This window comes from Ceratotherium simum, chromosome 25, assembly GCF_057802395.1.
Source record: "Ceratotherium simum simum isolate JZ-2026a chromosome 25, ASM5780239v1, whole genome shotgun sequence".
Taxonomy (NCBI): domain Eukaryota; kingdom Metazoa; phylum Chordata; class Mammalia; order Perissodactyla; family Rhinocerotidae; genus Ceratotherium; species Ceratotherium simum.
This window is the reverse complement of record NC_141924.1, coordinates 28,536,858-28,557,740: the sequence shown is the minus strand read 5'-3', so window position 1 is coordinate 28,557,740 and position 20,883 is coordinate 28,536,858. Positions and strand designations below refer to the sequence as shown.

General features: G+C 38.0%; 1 protein-coding gene across 2 annotated transcripts in view; it reads left to right on the top strand.

Moving 5' to 3' along the window:
• The first annotated feature begins 1,013 nt into the window (after positions 1 to 1,013).
• MRPL42 (mitochondrial ribosomal protein L42) overlaps positions 1,014 to 20,883 on the top strand; it is a 30,328-nt gene continuing 10,458 nt past the window's right edge. Inside the window, exons 1-5 of one of the 2 annotated variants that reach the window (XM_004417954.3) lie at positions 1,014 to 1,076; positions 2,625 to 2,788; positions 7,229 to 7,292; positions 9,187 to 9,271; positions 14,944 to 15,107. In XM_004417954.3, coding sequence (XP_004418011.1) covers positions 2,719 to 2,788; positions 7,229 to 7,292; positions 9,187 to 9,271; positions 14,944 to 15,107 — 383 coding nt within the window. In that variant the 5' untranslated portion in view covers positions 1,014 to 1,076; positions 2,625 to 2,718. Of the gene's footprint in view, positions 1,077 to 1,097; positions 1,345 to 2,624; positions 2,789 to 7,228; positions 7,293 to 9,186; positions 9,272 to 14,943; positions 15,108 to 20,883 lie in introns of those variants that run through there. The other variant, XM_087449110.1, reaches the window with a different exon arrangement.

Below are 20,883 nucleotides of genomic sequence, written 5' to 3'. Positions count from 1 at the left end.
ACCCTTAACTTTTTGAGGGGGTTATTGACCCTCCTCCATACATGATAAAAGCTATGAATCCTTTTTAGAAAAATGAAAATAAATACAAAATCTTGCAAATCACGAGGGAAAGGAATTCCCAGGTTAGACTGCCACTTTAGCGGTCAGTCATTTACTATCTTGGATACCGGTAGTGTTATTTAATTGTTTCATTCATTTAACAAATACTGGAGGCCTACAATCAGGCCAAGCACAGTTCTAGATGTTGGGTTTGTACACAGTGTAGAGCAAGACAGGTACTTGTCCCTGCCTTCATGGAGCTTGCATTCTAGCACAAGAGACAGACATTACACAAGGAAACAAATGATAATTTAATGTCATATAATGGTAAATGTTGTGAAAAAACTAAAGGAGGGCAATAGCATAAGGGTGAGTGAGGCTATTCTAATGACGTGGTCCTCTCCGAGATTTTTGAGCAAGACCTGTATAAAGTAAGGCAGTGGTCATGACAAGAGGTGAGAGAAGAGCACCGCCGGCAATGAGAACAGAAAGTGCAAAGGCCCAGGGGCCTCTTCTTCCCCCGCTAATATACAAGGCAAGGTCCAAGATTCTGCACATTTTCTTCCTCCCATAATGAATAGCTAGCACAGTTCTCAGAACCCAGTGCTGAGTTTTCTGGTTGGAGGGCCTCTCCACCTCCCCATTTCAAACGTCAAATCCAACCCCACCCCCTCTTCAGTCCTCTGAAATGCCTCTTGCCCTAGAAAACCTTAATTCATCCACCAAAAAGTGATCTTGAGTTCCTCTGATTATTAGTATACACTTCTAAAAACAATAGCGCTCACTACTTTCTAAGGACGTGTGCGTGGCGCAGTGATTTTGTTTTTTTGGGTAAAGCTGCAGGAAGCCTGCGGCAACTAAATGCTGGAGCGCGTTGGGCCGCCTCTCCGCTCCCGCCCTCTCGGGGCACTGGCGGCTCTTTCCTGAGGAGACTACATTTCCCAGAGTGCGCCGCGGGCCAGGAAGGCGCGTGGAGCGGAGTCTCCTAGGACCCGGATTGAGGCAAGATGGCGGGCTCGCGGTGAGCGGCTGTCAAGGTAACCGCTGCCCTCTCCTCCGGTCAAGGAGTCCCTAGAAGCTGGGCAGGTCCAGAAGGTTTATCGGCACGTGTCAGGGTCCCTTACCTGTCGTTCGCGGCAGGATAAAGCCTCTGGCATCACCAGACTCGGTCCGTCCTGCAGAAGGGCCGGCGTGTGGCCGCGCGCTTCCTGTGGGGCCCCCCTCGTGCCTCGGCCGATCGCCCGGGGACTGCTCCAGGCCCAGCTCTTTCGGATATGTCCCTGGGTGCTAGATCTCCTGCTCCTGGTAATCAGTTCCTCAAACCTCGGGCCTTCCGAGGCTCTCCACAGCTTTTGCTTTGGGGTTAAATTCCAGGCCAAGGGCTTACCCCCTGAATTTCTGTCCCTGGGGCGCTCTCCCTGATCCCCGGCTGGGTGTGCTTGCCCCTGGGCCTCGGACAGAGGGGACCTGATGTCCCCCAAAATGCTTTGTTCCTCGGTTTGTGGTCAGAAGACATGAGTTTGCGTTCCACCCATGCCACATATTAAGCAGCAGTATAGTGGGCAGGTGAATCGTTTGATCTCTCTGAGCCTCGGTTCTTAAGATGGAGATGCCTACTTCACAGACTTGTGAAAGAGCACATAATGTTCGTTTAGGGAAGCGGGTTGTAAACTGTAAAAAGCACACTCTATGAATTCAGGGAAAGCAGTGCTAATGTACTGACAGTTTAGTCTAGCAAGTAAGACTGCGATCTGTGTCCTAATTCCATTTTTTCACTCTCTGGGTGAAGGGAACGAATAGTCATCGAGGCCCATTACAACCAAGGGATATAATAACAGTTATATGTCATTTATTCACAACAGCATGGAGGTTGTGGTGGTTTTCCCCATTTACCATGGAAGAAACTGAGGGTCGTTTAGTTAATGCCTTGCTCAAAGTTTCCCAGTTTGTAAGTGACTGACTCCAAAGTTCCTGGAAGCAACTCGTTTAAATTTTGTACTTTAGTTTCTTCATGAATCAAAATAAAGATAGCTCTCATGATTACTATGAAAGTAAAATGAAATGGTAGTGAAAGCGCTTCGGACTTTAAGGTATTTATATGTGTTCCTCTAAATCAGTATTTAGTAGGCCAAGGATAGGCCTTCTTGTTTAATATTGGATTTAATCGGAAACAGAATACTACTTTAAGAGATGTAATAAGATCTCATGTATGGTACCTGGGAGTTTGTACACAGACACATTATCAGTAGGGAGGAGGACGCTGTGTGTAGCATGTGTGTGACTTTTCTAGGGTAATTACACATTTGCTGAGCATTCATTAAATGGAAAGAACTACTACACTAGGTGCTGAGAAGTTTGCATTTGAGAGAAATGGTAATGGGTATAGTTTTGGGGTTTCTGATCTTATATTTGATGATGTTGCTCTTTGTCCTATATAGCATAGAAATGGAAAGTTGCTTGAAAGTTTTGCTTTAGGTGTCTGTAGTTCTAGGTAGTGATTTCTGTCTTGTTCTTGTAGTGTTCAGTATATCGTTTCACTTTAGTTAACCATAGGCAGCACTGATTTTTCTTTATCTCTTACGCAGGGATGAAAATAGGTGTGCCTAGACGCAGATTTTAAAAGCAGTTTCTCTCCAAATCATCTTCTTTCGTACCACCTGATAAGCATCTTGATTCACCATGGCATTAGCAGCAGTAAAATGGGCGATATCAAACAGAACTGTCTTGAAACATTTATTTCCAATTCAAAGTAAGTGAGTTTTTTAATGTTTAAAAAGAGTTTTAAACTTTTTAAATTATAGAAATACGTGTTTGTTGTAGAAGATTTAAAGCGTTTAGTTATTGTATATGTCTGTTAATAGCAGGAGAGTTTGCAATAATGGAAAAGGGGGAAAAGCCTAAAAGTCTGTCAAAAGGGGGATGGATAAATTATGGTATGTCTTTACTATGAATATCATACAACTGTTACCAACACGGAAAGATCTCTAGAAGGGAAAAAAAAGTATGTCACAGAACAATATCTATTATATGATCTCGTTTGTGCATTTAAAAGATGATCTACCAGGGTTGGCCGGGTGGCGCAAGCAGTTAAGTGCACGTGCTCCGCTGCGGCCAACCGTTTCAGATCCCAGGTGCGCCCCGACGCACTGCTTGGCAAGCCATGCTGTGGCGGCATCCCATATAAAGTGGAGGAAAATGGGCACGGGTGTTAGCCCAGGGCCAGTCTTCCTCAGCAAAAAAAAGAGGAGGGTTGGCAGATGTTAGCATAGGGCTGATCTCCTCACCAAAAAAAAAAACAAAAGATGATCTACCATATACTTGTGTATATATGTATGTATAAATGCAGAGTAAAAGGTAATGGACCGAGTAGGTTATCTGTGTAGACCACAAGTGGGATTTAGCCGAGGGTGAGTGAAGGGTTGATAAAGAGGAACTTTGTCTGGTTTGAATCACTTACATTTACTATGTTTTCACATATTACTTTTTTAGTAGTTCTTAAAATTAGCAAATAAAGGGCATATTTACAACTCCATCTTACAAAGATAATCGTTGTTAATATTTTGGTGTATTCTCTTAGTGTTTTTTCTATATACCTAGCCATTTTTTAAAAAATGTAATTTCTACGTTTCTTTTCTAAAGAAATGGATATAGTCCAACATTTTCTTCAAAGCCTATTAATACATGTTTGATAATCAAAACCTTGAACCATATAAATAAATACACTATTCCTTTTCCTCTGTCTGTGAACTCTATTCTCCCATTTCTAAAGCAGACATGGGTAGAGGGCTACAGTAGTTTTGCCTTTTCATGTTTAGCTATGTCAGTCAGTTGTTTTACACATTTGTCTCTGACCTTAAACTCTACCTTCATGTTTCCTGTTTACTGCCATTTGTAATTGAACATTTGTTTATTGAGTAAGGGGAAAAGAGCTGTTTGAAGACGAGGGTAAAAAGTATAAGTAAAAGTATAATTAACTAAGTAAATGGAGGAGGAGATTGCTAAGAGGGTTTAGATATAGTCAGCTCCTGATTACCTAGAAGCATTTCTGTTGTTGAGAATTGGGAGAGAGACCTCTGCTACTTAGCCTTCCCTTTGTCCTGACAGGAACCCAGCCCCAAGGCTGATGGGAATTCAGACCTAATCAGTTTTTACCTAGTCCATGTCCTGAAACAGCAATTAATCTTCACTAGGTTAATCTGAAAACCAGGTAATCTGCCTCTGGATAAGTGAAGATTGTCTATGTGTACTTTATCCACTAGATTGTAAATTTGTACAGTATCTAATTTATTTTGGTTTCCTCAGTGCCTCTCATGCATGATACGTAATAAATGTTTCTTAAACTGATCTGAATGGATTGGCGTCGTCAAAATATCTAGTTAACTAAGAATTAATTTAGGTTACCTCAGAAAATTATTCCATTATCATTCAGTCATCCTAATACTTAGTGACTACCTAATTTCTTGCATCCTGAAGCCCTTATTCTGAACAATTTCTATTATTACTATTATTGACGGTAAAGTAAGTATTGTTATTTCTATTATTATTGATATTTTATGTGAAAAGGAAGGGCATTAAGATTAGAAGCAAAGCAAAACCAAGATTAAGGGAGAAAGTTCAATGAGCAAAAAATAACAAGGCCTCCCTGTATTCAAGAAGGAACATTTAAAACCTTCCAAAATATACAGTCAACATGGGAATATAGAACATTTTACACTTTTTTAAGCTTATTAAGCCATTTGATTTTTCCCCCCCGCAAAGCCCCAGTAGATAGTTGTACGTCATAGTTGCACATCCTTCTAGTTGCTGTATGTGGGATGCGGCCTCAGCATGGCCGGAGAAGCGGTGCGTCGGTGCACGCCCGGGATCCGACCCCGGGCTGCCAGTAGCGGAGCGCGCACACTTAACCACTAAGCCATGGGGCCGGCCCCATGCCGTTTGATTTTTACAATGTTGAATTTTACAACAACTTTGAATAATACCACGTGGTAGGCCATGTGGTATTATTGTCTTTCGGAAGATGAAGGAACTTGAGTTCTCTGGCCCTCAGAAACTTACCCAAGGTCGCTTATGTGGTAAAGGAGAGCTGTGATCAAAACCTAGCTCTCCCTGTGTTACTTAGTCCAATACACGTTCTGCTGTACCACCTTTCCTGTAACTTAAAATATTGAACATTTGAAAATTAAGTAAGACTGTCAGCTTTTATAGATCTTATCAAAATGCAGTTAAACATATATATGTAACAAGAATAGCCCATAAGTTATGGAGAGCTGACCCTCACTGAAGTTCTTTTTGGCACATTGAGCTGCTGTGGGGTTGATTCATATTAACTTTGGCATCAGTCTTACTTATATATTTAGAACCTCTGATACTTACTATATGTAGAATCTTTCTCTTGATAAAATATCAGATGAGTTTTTCAAGTATTAATTATGCAAAAATTAACATTTTAGAGGCAGTTTGGCATTCACTTTATTAGTAGCCAGTATAGGGGACACAGTAATGAACAAGGTGTGGTTCCCGGCCTTAAGGAACTTATTTAGACTTGTAAGTGAAACGGACATCTATGGAAACAAGAAATACTTGGAGTATGAGGTAGAATGTGATGTATGTTGTGAGGCTACAAGCAAATGTATATGTAAGTGCAGAGTAGAAATTTTACAGAGTTTCTTGTTGAACTGAAATACTGTTGTCTTGAGTTTTCCCTTCTGCCTATCTCAGAACACTTAATTCTGTCTGCCCTGCCTCTGCTACCCAACCCTGTTTCTTTCAGCAAATGTGTACATCACCTAGCTGGTTTGTATTCAGAGAATATAAACTTCTTTTAAAATCAATCCATGCATAATTAGGAAGATCCCCAATAGTGTCAAACAAGAAAATAAAATACGTGTAAATGATTTTTACATTATCTTCTGATTTATCTTATTGAATGCTCCTCTGTATTAGCACAGATAATTGAAAATTAATAAATCTTTTTGACAGATGAGGTTAAATTTCTAATTCTTTATATTTTGTTATCTTACATCAATAGAATTTTGGGGTTGACATTTTGCTGAGCAATCTTTTATAATAGTGAATTTTATTAAGGTACTTTTTATGCTTTGGGGTAAGAATTTATATTTAGACCTGTAAGTATATGCAGTCCTTGGGAAAAGGAGACATATACAAAGATGGAAAACACATCTTTGATACACATAAATAACTGTTGCAGAAAAAAAAAATAAATTCTACAAAGAAGGAATAGCAACGTCATATGAAGTGTTGGTTGTAGGACATGTAAAATAGACAACTCTTCCCTCTGTGATGGAGGTTGTGGGGCAGGGAGGGCAAAAAGGATTTCATGCAAGAGTAGCTTTTGACTTTGAAGGATGAGTGGTATTTGAACAAAGTGGGGATGGTGTTTCATTGAGGAGCAAGAGGCTCATTTGAGAGAAGTTGATCCTTGGCTTTAGCTAGGATATATTCAGAACTTGTTTTTAATTATACTGAGGTACATTTACATTTTTTTCTATATATTTAAAAGAACACTCTTTCTCTAAACGTAGAAGAACCTTTCACAACTTTTTAAAAAGTAATTATTGCTCTTGAATTTGTATGTGTTCTAAAAAAGGAAAATAGGCTTTGAAATATGAGCATTTTGATTAAGGAAAGTTAAATTTGAACAATTTATTTTGCATTTCATCACTTAATACTCCCCATTTATGAACTATGCACTCCAGTCACACCAGAGTTTTTAGAATACCCAAATAGTTCATGTTCTTTCCTTCCTCTGGTACTTGGCACTTGTTACTCCCTCTGCAAGGCTTGTACTCGCCCCCCCACCAACTCCTACGTATTCTGTCATCCTTCAGAGCACCTTAGACGTCATCTCCACTAGAAAGGCATTCCTGAACCTGCACAGCTGTGTTTGTAATTTGTCCATGTGCCCTTCCCTCTCCCAGTGCTTACCCATCTTAACAGAGCTTATCTTTTATATTGGCATTGTTTGTTTACTCATGTCTCTCACCAGACTTGTACCCTTTTTGATGGTAGGGACTGGATCTCACTTGTTGAATCCCTGGCTCCTAGTACAGCCCTGTTTCTTAGTCAACACAGTAAATATTGGTTGAATGAGTGAAACTAGTTTTACATTTATTGTGAGAACATATGCTCAAATTGACTAAATCCATTTTACTGTTTGGGGTTTTTGCAGACGGAGCTTTATATTGTGTTTGTCATAAATCTACGTATTCTTCTCTTCCAGATGACTATAATTGGTATGTATTAAAATTCAATTGAAAAAAATAACAGTCTGTTAGCTGTATCTGAAATGATTTAATTTTATTTCTTGTTTTGTTGTTTTCTCCTTTCTTTTCTGATTATTCTTTCTTTAATTTTGTTTGTAAAGATGATTTCAATGATCTTATTTACCCAGTATCTGGGCTTATAAACGTTTTAAACAAAAATCATTATCATTGTGTTTCAGTGAATACTTAATTTGTCGTTAGACAGACATGCTGTTAGAAAGCTATCTTTTCTTCCTAAAGCATTCTTTAGCTTTCTGGAAAAGTTATTTAGTTTTTATAGTTTTCTCTTAGGATTCATATGTATTAGTTTAAGCAGTTATTTATTTTATCTTTTGTTTGACGTTGAATAATCCTAAATTACAAATATTTAATTCAACCACAATTTATTTGGTACTTATTCAATTCTAGTCACGATGCTAAGAACTAGGAATAACATATGAATAAGATATTGTCTTTTTTCTCAATAGCAGAGTCTGATGTGCAGAAACCGCAACATTTTTTTAAGCTACGTTGTTTTTATTGCAAATTTTAGTAAAAATATATTTTCTTCCCTCTTGACACTAGTTTTAATTTGAATTTTAATTGTACATTTAGTAGGTACTAAAATAGTGATGAGATTAGGTTAAATAATAGGCAACACTTTTTGAAGTTGAAAAGATTGAGTGTTATAAGTGTTTTGCGTTATGTAAAACTCCATCCTTTATGAAAAATCATTTGATGGATTAAATGTTCATTATAGTCATGTTATGGTATTCAATCTTAAATCATGGTGAAACAACCTAATACCTTATCCTGTGTTAGCTAAAACACTTTATAGTTTAATTGCTGGTCTAGCTCAAATCTGGTTGGTGTTGGGCCGGCCCGGTGGCAAGCGGTTAAGTGCGCGCGCTCCGCTGCCGCGGCGAGGGGTTTGCTGGTTCAGATCCCGGGCGTGCACCGACGCACTGCTTGTCGAGCCATCCTGTGGCGGTGTGCCATATAAAGTAGAGGAAGATGGGCATGGATGTTAGCTCAGGGCCAGTCTTCCTCAGAAAAAAAAAGAAAAAAAAAGTCTGGTTGGTGTTGAAATCCTAGAAACTTAAATTTATAGACATCTGGAGAACACATAAGTTTAATCAAACCTGACAGTCGTGCTCCTTAGAATGTATATGGATCTAAGTACAATAGTAGTTGCCAGGGTCTTTGAAAAACAAGCTTTGTTAGTTGGTACCTGAAGGAATGAGATCCAGCCAGAGCATTCCTGGAAGAAGTATTTAGAGGAGTATTGCCCAAAATGTGTTCTTCTGAGGGATATTCATGGAGGGAAGAGGTAATATTCAGTAATTACCAAGTTCGTTTGACCACAGAACCCTTCTTATAGTTGTATTGTTCTGCCAAAGGCACTTGGAGAAATACTGATCTAGAAAAAGTGCTCAGCCACAATCTTTATGGTTGGAAATTCAGGTGATCCTTTACCTGGAAGATTATGTACTTTGCTGATCTTGAACTTCAATAATGTAACCAAGTAACGTCCTTTTTACAACTTTTTGAAGGTAGTTTTTAGGTAAGGAAAAGAAGTTCTAGTAATAGTGACAAATAAACATGAAGGTTTCTTCCAAAGATTTGGATAGTCTAAAGACAAATATGTAATTTGAAGAATAGTTCACATAAAATGTGGATAATGCATTAAGGGTTTGTTGTGGTAGTTAAGCTGATATATTTTGTGAGATGGTCTGAGTTGTCCCCTATGGTATGAGTACCAGGTTTGCCAGTCTAGTGATGTGGCATGATTCTTCAGGGATTCATGATTAATTAATTTAGCTCTAAGAATAATCATTCTGCCTTGAATACAGTATAACTCTCTTTCTCAAACATTCTTTTTTAGCAAAGTGGAACTTGCTTTGACATCTGATGGCAGGACAATAGTATGCTACCACCCTTCTGTGGACATTCCATATGAACACACAAAAGTATGTATGAGAAAATCTCTTATAATTTTTAATGTGCTGTTGGAAATATTCACGCTTTCTTAGCGTATCCAAAGAGAAGGGAGTTGTTTTATTTCCTTTATTGGTTTAGATCTTCTTTTGGCTTTTTTATTTTACTGTTTCGATTTTTCTCTTGTTTCTTTTTCATCTTCTTTCTTTAAAGGCTATTTTCAGTACACAAAGTGAACTATTTAAACACAATTATGGCTTCAGTTTTCTGGTCTAAAATTTGGTAGATTTCTGAGTAGGGATCAAACACACCTGGTATAAACTTACAAAACACATTGTTCCATACTACCTTACATTATAATCTAATAAATTTTGAAAAACTTTTATTTTATTTTATTTTTTATAATTTTATTTATTTATTTATTTATTTTTTCCCCCAAAACCCCAGTAGATAGTTGTATATCATAGCTGCCCATCCTTCTAGTTGCTGTATGTGGGACGCGGCCTCAGCATGGCCGGACAAGCAGTGTGCCGGTGCGCGCCCGGGATCTGAACCCGGGCCACCAGCAGCAGAGCACGCGCACTTAACCGCCAAGCCACGGGGCTGGCCCAGAAAAACTTTTATTTTAGAGTGCTGTTTCATAACTCTCATATTGTATTGGTTCTGATAATCCTTTTAATATTTGGTAAATTTATTTTATTTTAGTTAGTTTTTTCTAATGGGCCAACATGGGCATATATTTTAAGTGGCCTAGTTTAATTTTTTCCATATGTCTTCAAAAGCCAGGCGCTTGATAGAGGAAATTTTGTGTTGTTTTTAATACAATTTATTTTAGCTTGGCCCAAGTCTTTTTATTATTTTATATTTGAAATGTTTCCTCCTATTTCTTTAAGCCTTCTTCTACTATATTTGGTAATGTTCAATTTGCTCTTTGAGGAGAAAATAATTAGATAATTCAAGTCATCACATGGTGCATCTAGTGGTGCCTATTTTTAAAAGTCATCATTAGGGCCAGGGTACTGGTTGATTTGACAAAACAGATTAATGTTATTTGCTAGTTTTTATTCCCTTTTTAACCTCACGATTTTGTCTGCCTGCTTTGTATACTAGCCAGATATCATAGGCAATAATGCAGTACCTCTTTTGTTTCATTTCATTGAGCCATGTGTAGAAAATAAGCCTAAGTCATTGACCTTTGGCCTGTAAACCCTCCAGCTCATACTAATTGTGCCTTCTTCTATTATTTTATGGTATATTTCTGGTTATGTGCTTTGTCCTGTTTTAGTGGTTATACCAAGAAGCCCAAGACTGTGAGGTCACTTCTCAGCTTCCAGATTTTCATCCACATACATCCTGAATCTGACCCTTTTTCTATCCCTCCCAACTTTGAAAACTTTTCCACTATACTTTAAGAACTTACTATCATCAGTAAAATCTCTTATAACCTTAACTTTTTCCAGAATGTTGCCTTCACCTTCTGGCTCTACCAGAAACCTGGCTGTACCCTAGGGCCATTGCTTCCCCAGCAGTCAGTAGTTGCTCTTTTCTCTCCTACAGCCTTTTACTCCTGGGCCTACAGGTGGAGTAGATGTCCCTGTAGCTCCTCGTTGTCATATTCAGACCATTTTTCCTTCTCCCTGACAATTTCTAGCTTTGTGGTTCGTATCATTAAACTATACCATCTACTGTCTTTTTTTGTTGCTGTCATCTACCAACCTGCAATTTACTTCTCCTCCCTTTCAACCCTCCCCTCTTCCTTGAGGATTTTAGATGTACTGTCTCACTCTCCAATACTGTTTCTGTCCTAATTCTTGGTTATTTCACTGTCCATATAGAGTATCTGTCTAATACCCTGGGCTCTCACTTCTTGATCTTCTCTCCCTACCTCAGCCCCTACTCCCATGGTTGTACCCTAGAGATGTTCTAATCACAAATAACTTGTCCTCCTTCCTCCCAATCTAGATTTCAAGAATTCCACTAGCTTACTATCAACTCCCCCAAGTCTTCCAGCTCCAAGAATTATTCATTCCCTCATTGAGACCTGCATTCATTGATGAACCACTTTTTCACAGTCCCTCATGTATCTCACACATTCTCACTGCCCTTCTACCCAGCATAGATGCCACAGTCCATCATTGTAATCAGTCCCTCGCGTACATGCCCAACTCCCTGCCTCCTTTTTTTTTGTTGCACTCCCTTTGTTGCAGCAGTTGTCTGCTCTCCCACATCATCAGTATTCCTCTCTCTAGTCTAGAAGATTGCTTCTATTGGTTTACACATAATCCCTCCACTGCTACCTCGCTCTGTTGCTACCTCCCCGCTGTTCTTCACGTACATTAGACAAGCTCCTGCCTCAGGGCCTTTGTAGTTCCTGCTTCCTCAGCCTGGACTATTTTCCCCCTAGAAATCCTCATAGTTTATACCCTTTCCTTTAGATCTTTCCTGATTCGTTACCTAGTGAGGCCTTTCTTGGTCACTGCATTTAGAGTAGTACCCCTGCCCTTGGACTCCCTGTTGTCCTTCTTTGCTTTACTTTTCTCAGCAGCATTTATCATTTCTGTCACACTGGATAGTTTCTTGTTTTTCTATCTCCCACCACTAAAATGTGAGCTCCATGAGGACAGGGCCTTGTCTCTTGTTCCCTGCTATGTCCTTAGCACCTGGAATAACATCTTTTGCTTGGTAGGCACACAATAAATATTTGTTGATTAAATGAATAAATTTGTTCCTCCCTCTTCATGCTTAAGAGTTTTCTGTTTTAGGGCTAAGAGACATTCACCTGGGGAAGCATGGGATTTTTTTGTTTCTCAAGTAATAAATTATAGATTGGGCTGCACAATAAGAAACATTCTTGAAAACATGTTATTGTTAGAATAAAGTATGTTATTTTTGAATCCAGATTTACAAATCTCGTGAACATAGTATATAACATTGAATAAATATCCTCAAATAGGGCTTAAAATTTAGACTCGACTTTCCTCTTTTCTCAAGCAAATAGGGCTGCAACTCCAGTGGGCCCTTTGATTCTCTGAGCCCTGGAAAGCATATTGCATACAAAGATCCTGGTCATAGGTACAAATACCAACTGAGACTGGCTTTAAGAAAGTGGAGATGATTTGTATCTTTGGTTTTCTGGTAATTCACATTTGAATCTAGAACATGTTGATTATTTTCCATAGATCCAGGTAAAAAGATTCTTTTCTCTGCTTCTGCCAGGTATATGTTTTATTAAAAGTACTGATATTCTAAAAATGTTTTTCTTGACTTTAGGATTTCTAGTTCAGGAAAAATAAAGATATTATACCAGAGGCAAAAACATAATGACTTGGAAAAATAAAATAAAAATTTAAGTACTAAGCAATTCTTTTTAGTGGTTGATTTAGTGGAAAATTTCAAAAGTCAAATTTTGAAAATTCTTCAGAAAAACAAGGGAAATTTAGGATGACAGTTCTGAATGTTTTATAAAGTTGACATTGTTTTATTTTAGTTTTCCTTTTAACTGAAATATTCATGTACCCTTTCTTTGAAGTTTGATCAAGGAGATCAAATACTACCAAAAAATCAATTCTGAGTCTGTCAGAGGCTCTTGGTATAGACTCCAAAGAATCCATTAATTCCAGTGTCTTTTATCTATGTGCCTGGAAAAAAAATGTTTTTAATTATATAAAGCAGAGGCAATTTGTGATATATTAGAATTGAGCCCACTTGGGAATAGGAAGAGAGACAATTAACATTTATTAACACTTGAAAATAACTTTTTGATCATATTTAAAATATTTGATCTTTAGCAACAAGTATAATAACCTAAAAGAGAGAGAACTGTTTATAGGATCTAATCCCATGTTTGCTAGTACCCCTCAGGGTCTAATAGAAACTTGCAGATACACTTATTAGTATTGCACTTTACGTAGAAGAGATGGTCTTTTAAAATTACTTTAAGCATCTAAGGAGCACTTTTTCTTTAAAATAAATTTAGATCACTTTTTTCCTGTTTGAGGCCTTAATAGAAATATTAATAGCTACCTACCATTATTGAACTCTTAGCATGTGAGGGACAGCTAATCATAATATGTATTATTATTTCTCTTAATCCTTCTCACACCCTTATTAGGTAGATATTACTTCTCTGATTTTACAGAAAGGGAAATTAAGACCTTAAATAACTTGCCCCAGGTCACAGAGCCAGAGCTAGTAAGTTGGCAGAATCAGAGTCCAAAGCCCAAGTTCTTAACCTCTTCATTATACTTTCTCCTTATTCCCTTCCACACTAGGTAAGTGGTTCCTTTTTCTACTTATGTCAAGTTGTTACTTCTAAGTCTAACTTTGAAGGCCTTTCATAATCTGGTCTCGTGAGATCCATTTTTTAATATTATCTATTGTGTGTTCTTTCCTATGTTCCTTTACTTGTAATGTTTGGTATCCCTTGTAGAATACATTCTGCACACTGTGATGAGTCTCTGGCTTGGCTCCCATTCTACTTCTCACTGATATCTTTGTTACTTTGCATTTGTGATGTACTTAGTCAATTATGTCACCTTCGTGCACTTTATATATATTGCCTTTTAAAGAGGTCTTATTGTTTCATGTACATTATCTATATAAATATATGTTGTAACATTTAATACAGTTGGTAGAATATAGTAGTTGTCATTTAGTGTATGGATGTAAAGAGGACATCTGTGTTTGAATTGTTTCCCATCTGGTTGTAAATTTAGATTTTCATTGTATTGTTATATATATATATATATATATATATATATATATATGGTATTTATGAAACAAGGCAATGCTACAATCTTGTGTTACATACATTATCATGTAATATTTAAAATATAGGTAACCTGACCCTCCAAGATGGGGATTCTTTTTCTTTTTTTTTGTGTGAGGAAGATCAGCCCTGAGCTCACATCCATGCCAATCCTCCTCTTTTTGCTGAGGAAGACTGGCCCTGGGCTAAAATCTGTGCCTATCTTCCTCCACTTTATATGGGATGCCACCACAGCATGGCCTGACAAGCAGTGCCTTGGTGCGCACCTGGGATCCGAACCCCGGGCCGCCAGCAGCGGAGCATGAGCACTTAACTGCTATGCCATGGGGCCGGCCCCAACGTGGTGATTCTTAAAGGCTTTAATGAGCCACTGTTATTGATGGGAAAATGTTATATAACTTGCGTGTTGGGGAGATGAGATTTTTAGTAATTAATGTCTTTGGGGGAGAGTACTACTCAGATTACCATAAAGCATCATTTTTGGCATTTCAGTTACCTAAAATGAACACATTGAAGTTTTTCCTGCTTCTGTTGGATGTAAGAAATATCTTCAATGAAACATTTGTCATTGTATCTCACTTTAATGATATACAAGGTAGAGACTGTAAACTTGTAAGTTAAAAAATAATGGTATGATTTATAGTTTTGAGAAATAGAAACTAAAGTGATAACTACTTTATTGTTGTGGGTAAAAAAAGAACTCTAAGTAAGGCTTTTATTATTGGAAAAGAAACCCAAAACTTGATGTGAGAAGAAAAATATTTTTGATTCTTCAATGAATAATGCAACTAAGTGAAACTGTTCTGATAACTTATTTACCCACTTTGAGGTACTGTAATGAATTATTGAGAATGGTAGTTGTTTCATTGTAAACTCAATCAAATGCTGGCTGCCATTCCTGTGTATTTGTGCTGTTCATTCCTGATTATTTTGTAGCCTATCCCTCGGCCAGATCCTGTGCACAATCATGAAGAAACACATGATCAGGTGCTGAAAACCAGATTAGAAGAAAAAGGTGAACACTTTGAGCAAGGACCCATGATAGAGCAACTGAGCAAAATGTTCTTTACTACTAAGCACCGCTGGTATCCTCGCGGACAGTAAGTTCTATTTTCTTTTCTTTAACTCCCGTTAGACACAATAAAGGAACACATAACTTTCCTTACATTAACAAACTTCTGAAGTTGTATTCTGTGTGGGGAAGTTAACACCCAATGTGATCATCTACTATATTTTATTGAGGTATAATTGACATATAACATTATATTAGTTTCAGTTGTACAACATAATGATTCGATATTTGTATATATTGAGAAATGATCACCATGCTCTCTAGTTAACATCTGTCACCATACCTAGTTACAAAATTTTTTTTTTTTGTGAGGAAGATCAGCCGTGAGCTAACATCTGTCACCAATCCTCCTCTTTTTGCTGAGGAAGACTGGCCCTGGGCTAACATCCGTGTCCATCTTCCTCCACTTTATATGGGACGCCGCCACAGCATGGCTTGACAAGTGGTGCGTTGGTGCACAGGTGGGATCTGAACCCTGGGCCACTGAAGCAGAGCGCGCGCACTTAACTGCTACACCACTGGGCCAGCCCCCCCAATTTTTTTTTTTTGGTGAGAACTTTTAAGATTTGCTGTCTTCGCAACTTATATGTATGCAATACAGTATTATTAACTATAGTCACCATGCTGTACATTATATCCCCATGACTTATTTATTTTATAACTGGAAATTTGTACCTTTTGACCCCCTTCACCCATTTTGCCCATCCCCCACTCCTTGCATCTAGCAGCCACCAATCTATTCCATTTGCTTTGTTTGTTTTTTAGATTCCACATATAAGTGAGATCATATAGTATTTGCCTTTCTCTGTCTGACTTATTTTACTTAGCATAATGCCCTCAAGATCCATTCATGTTGTCACAGATGACAAGATTTCATTCTCTTTTATGGTTGAATAATATGCCATTGTATATATATACCACATTTTCTTTATTCAGTTATCCGTCGGTGGACACTTACGCTGTTTCCATGTCTTGGCTATTGTAAATAATGCTACATTGAACATGGGGGTGCATATATCTTTTCAAGTTAGTGTTTTCACTTTCTTCTGATAAGTACCCAGAAGTGGAATTGCTAGATCATATGGTAGTTCTATTTTTAGTTTTTTGAGGAACCTCTATACTGTTTTCCATAGTAGTTGCAGCAGTTTGCATTCCCATCAGATTACCTACTATATTGTATTTTTAATCTATATATACTTTAGCTAAAATGAAATAGTACTTCTTTTTTTCTTTATTTTAATGGGAGAATTTAACCAAAGCTTTCAGTGTTTTGCAAGAGTTCTTGAAAATTTTTCCTTTTGGTGATATACAATCATGTATCACTTAACGATGGGGTTACGTTCTGAGGAACGTCATTAGGTGATTTCATCGTTGTGCGAATGTCATAGAGTGTACTTATACAAACCTTGATGGGATAGCCTCTACACACCTAGCCTATATGGTACTAATCTTATGGGACCACCATCATATATGCAGTCTGTCGTTGACTGAAACATCGTTATACAGTGCATGATTGTAGTCATTTAGTGTATTGTTTTTATTCATCTTCCTGATAAATAATTGATCTTGTCCTCATCCCTTTATCCATTTCTTTAACAGATTTTGAGTTATTGCAAAAAAACAAATGGGGTACAAAAATGATTGGGCAGTGTATATTGTTCTCAGATCCTTTGGAAACTACAATTGCCCCTCTGTTTGCAAGTACTCACGTTTTATTACATTGATTCTTCCTATCTGACTCTGGCTTTGATTAGTTTTCTTGTTTTGATTCTTCTTTTCTGTCATATCTACCTTCTTCCCTACGAAAACTATGCTGCAGTGGCTTTTTTTTTTTTAAAGATTTTATTTATTTATTTTTCCCCCCAAAGCCCCAGTAGATAGTTGTATGTCATAGCTGCACATCCTTCTAGTTGCTGTATGTGGGACGCGGCCTCAGCATGGCCAGAGAAGCAGTGCGTCGGTGCGCGCCCGGGATCCGGGCGATCGGGATCCGAACCCGGGCTGCCAGCAGCAGAGCGTGCGCACTTAACCGCCAAGCCACGGGGCCGGCCCATGCAGTGGCTTTTTTATTGTTTATGTTTGTTTGAGCAAACTTTTTTCTTATTCACTTGTGTCACCCAGTAACTAGCCCTGGGCTGGCACATTTATGGCAGGACATGCTTATGGAATTAATGAATATACAATTCATCAAGCTGCTTTACTAAGTGCTGGGTGATCAAAACACAATCTTTGTTTGCAAGTTGTTTATAGTCAAGGAGGGAAGATAGTAGAATAAATAAAATCGAGTGATTGAGCCTTGAAGGATGATTAGGAGTTACCCATGGGAATGGGGAAAAGGCTTCACAGGCAGAGAGAACAGTGTGTCATAGAGTATGCTGGGGAAATTGCAAGTAGTTCAGCTTGGATGGGACCCAGAATATGAGGAGGGAATGTAGGAAGTATCTTATGAAGGATTTTATGTTGTGCTGAGGAGTTTAGATTTTATTTTCATTGCCAAATTTAAGGAAGAAAACTGACATGCCCAACTTTTATGCATTAGAAAATCATTAAGTAGGCTCTGTATTTGGGATAAGGTGATATATAGAAATATTGGAGTCAGTGAGACCTGTTAGGAAACTATTACAATAGTCCAGGTGAAAAATGTTGAAGATCTAAATGGAAGGACCAGTAATGGGAATAGAAAGAGGAAAATAAAACAGAGGACTATGTTTAAGTGACCTGACTAGGTGTGAGTAGGGGGAGAGAGGGAAGAGATAGGAGGCCTCTCAAGTTTCTGACAGAGGTGTTTGGGTGGATGGTGCTGCCGTTCATACAAGTGGGGAAACAGAGTTGGCAGTGAGGAAGATGAACCCATTGTTGTTTACGTTGTCTGACGGGTCTGTGGATCATCTGGTGGGAAGCAATTCTGAAAGTGGGTGGATGTATGGATCTAGAGCTCAGTTTACTTTTTTTAATTTCTCTTTAGAAGGTACTTCTCTCCCTTATCCTTAGTTCTAATAGGTATTCCTCAGGGCTCTTCCTCATACTCTACGTCTTGCTGAAATTCATTCCGAGTTTCAATTACATTCATTGTATAGATGACGTGCAACCTGCTCTGTTACATATTTTTTTATTTCCTTGGTCTTATTCCCAATCCTTAGAATATTTCAAACTAGATATCTGTCCAAAGTTTTAAATTCATTATAACAAACCACAGCTTTTCTTTTCCTGTCTTAAAAAAGCCGCTCCCTTAATAATCTTTCTGTAATAAAGGTGATATTTCAGTATCTATTTCCCAAGAAAAAAATCTGAGACTTTTTTGGCCACTGGTGTCTTTCAATTCCTGCTTCTATTTTATTTCCCCTTCCTTGATTTTTCTTTCTTGTTTAGTACCCACTTTGTTTATGCATGCTATCTGGGTTTTCCCCTATTTTTATAATTGTAAGTTAGAGTGTGTGAAAACAAATTAGCAAGCCATTGCATTGCCCCATATCTAAGGCATTACTGTATTCTAAGATTTCTGTCCATGATTCATAACACCTCTCTTGTTTGTCTTTTATTTCTGTCCTATTATCCAGATATTTTAATTCATCCCCATCTTGAAATTCTTCTATAATGGCTTTCAGTACCTGTTTCCTTCCTGCATGTTCCATATTGCTGCAGTCTTTGGTCATCTTTTGTTCATAACCCAATCACTGAAGTTATAAAAGTCCTCTAAAGGTGTGTAACTTGAAGGGGACAAGGTTGAAGGCAAGAAGACCATTACAGAGCCTTAAAACCAAGCATGTTATCTTCAGACTTTTGTATCTAGTACCACACTTATATTTAATCTTATTTACTTATTTAATCTTATTACTGCTAATTAACTTTTGACTGCTAATTAATTTAATCTCCTAGCATGTCTTGTCCCATCAGGATTACTAAGCATTTTCAATTGTAAGCAGACTTTAATTAGATGCAATTAATTCTCCCAATATCTATCCTAATAAAGAGCTCAGCAGAAAAACTCCAGATACTAGCTTACGTATATAAAGAAAATTTTTACCTGTAGGTGTTGCCCTTGAGATCATCCTGCAGGATTTTAAATAAGGCAATGTGTGATCATTGATCATTCAACAGGTATTTATTTGGCATCTACATATATATTTTGGATTAATGTAAGCCATTTTCAAGTGTTGGTTTCTAGATGTCAAGAGACCACTTCTCCTAAAACATCAGGCAGTATATAGAAGGATGTTTTACCAAATATTTCACAATTTTTAACTTATAGCAATCAACAAAATGAGATGCAGGGGCCGGCCCAGTGGCGCAAGCGGTTAAGTGTACGAGCTCTGCTGCAGCAGCCCGGGGTTCACCGGTTTGGATCCCAGGCGCACACTGACGCACCACTTGACAAGCCATGCTGTGGTGGCGTCCCGTATAAAGTGGAGGAAGATGGGCATGGATGTTAGCCCAGGGCCAGTCTTCCTCAGCAAAAAAAAAAAAAAAAAAAGAGGAGGATTGGCAGATGTTAGCACAGGGCTGATCTTCCTCACAGAAAAAAAAAATGAGATGCATTATGAATTTAATAATTGGGGTTATATAACATCTTTTTATAATGGGTTTTTTTTTTTTTTTTTTTGAGAAAGATTGGCCCTGAGCTAACATCTGTTGCCAATCTTCCTCCTTTTTTCTCCCCAAAGCCCCAGTAGATAGTTGTATGTCATGGTTGTACATCCTTCTAGTTGCTCTATGTGGGACGCCACCTCAGCATGGCTTGATGAGCTGTGCATAGGTCCGCACCCAGGATCCGAACCGGCGAACCTTGGGCCGCCGAAGCGGAGGTCACGAACTTAACTGCTACGCCACTGGGCCAGCCCCTATGACATCTTTTTAATAAGTATTTATTAAAAGGTATAAAATTCTTGTTTAAGAAACAAGTATTTTTAAACAATGCAGAAGTATTTAAAGTATAAAATAGAACTCTTCTTTCTACCTACTCATACTCTATTCCTCATAGATAAACTGTTAAATTCTACCAATATGAATAGCCCTACCTCATATTATACTCAGTTTTGTGCTTTTTTTTTTTTTTTGGTGAGGAAGATTGTCCCTGAGCTAACATCTGTGCCAATCTTCCTCTATTTTGTATGTGGGACACCGCCATAGCATGGCTTGATGAGTGGTGTGTAGGTCTGTGCCCGAGATCTGAACCCATGAACCCCGGACTGCCAAAGCAGAGCGCATGAACTCAACCACTGCACCACCAGGCCGGCCCTCAGTTTTGTGCTTTTTGAACTCCAATAAAGTGAAACTCTTTTTTGAGAGTGCAACTTTGTGTTAAAGAGTGCTAGGCTGACTCAAATCATCTTGCATCTGCTACTTACTAGCTAGTTACTCAATCTTGTTATCTATTAAAGAAAATAGAAATAATAATGACTAATTTGCATGGTGGTTTTGAGATAAAATATAATCATATAGGTTAAGCACCTGGCATATGGTATATGCTCAATAATAATATAGTCATATTATTAATATTGTCTCCTACTCATAGTTTCCTCTTAACTCACTCTTTTTGGAGAATCTTTTCTTAAATAGGCTCTTTTGAGGTATAATGTATATACAGAAAAATTCACCAGTTTGAAGTATACAATTCCATGAGTTTTGACAACTGTATACAGTTGTATGATAATATCACAATCATAATATAGACTATTTCATCACTCCAAAAAGTTCTCTTGTGCCCTTTTGCAGTTAGTTCCCTCTCTTTAACGCCCACGCCTGGCAATTACTGATCTACTTCCTATCACTTTTTAGGATTTCATGAATTTCTGGAATTTTCTATT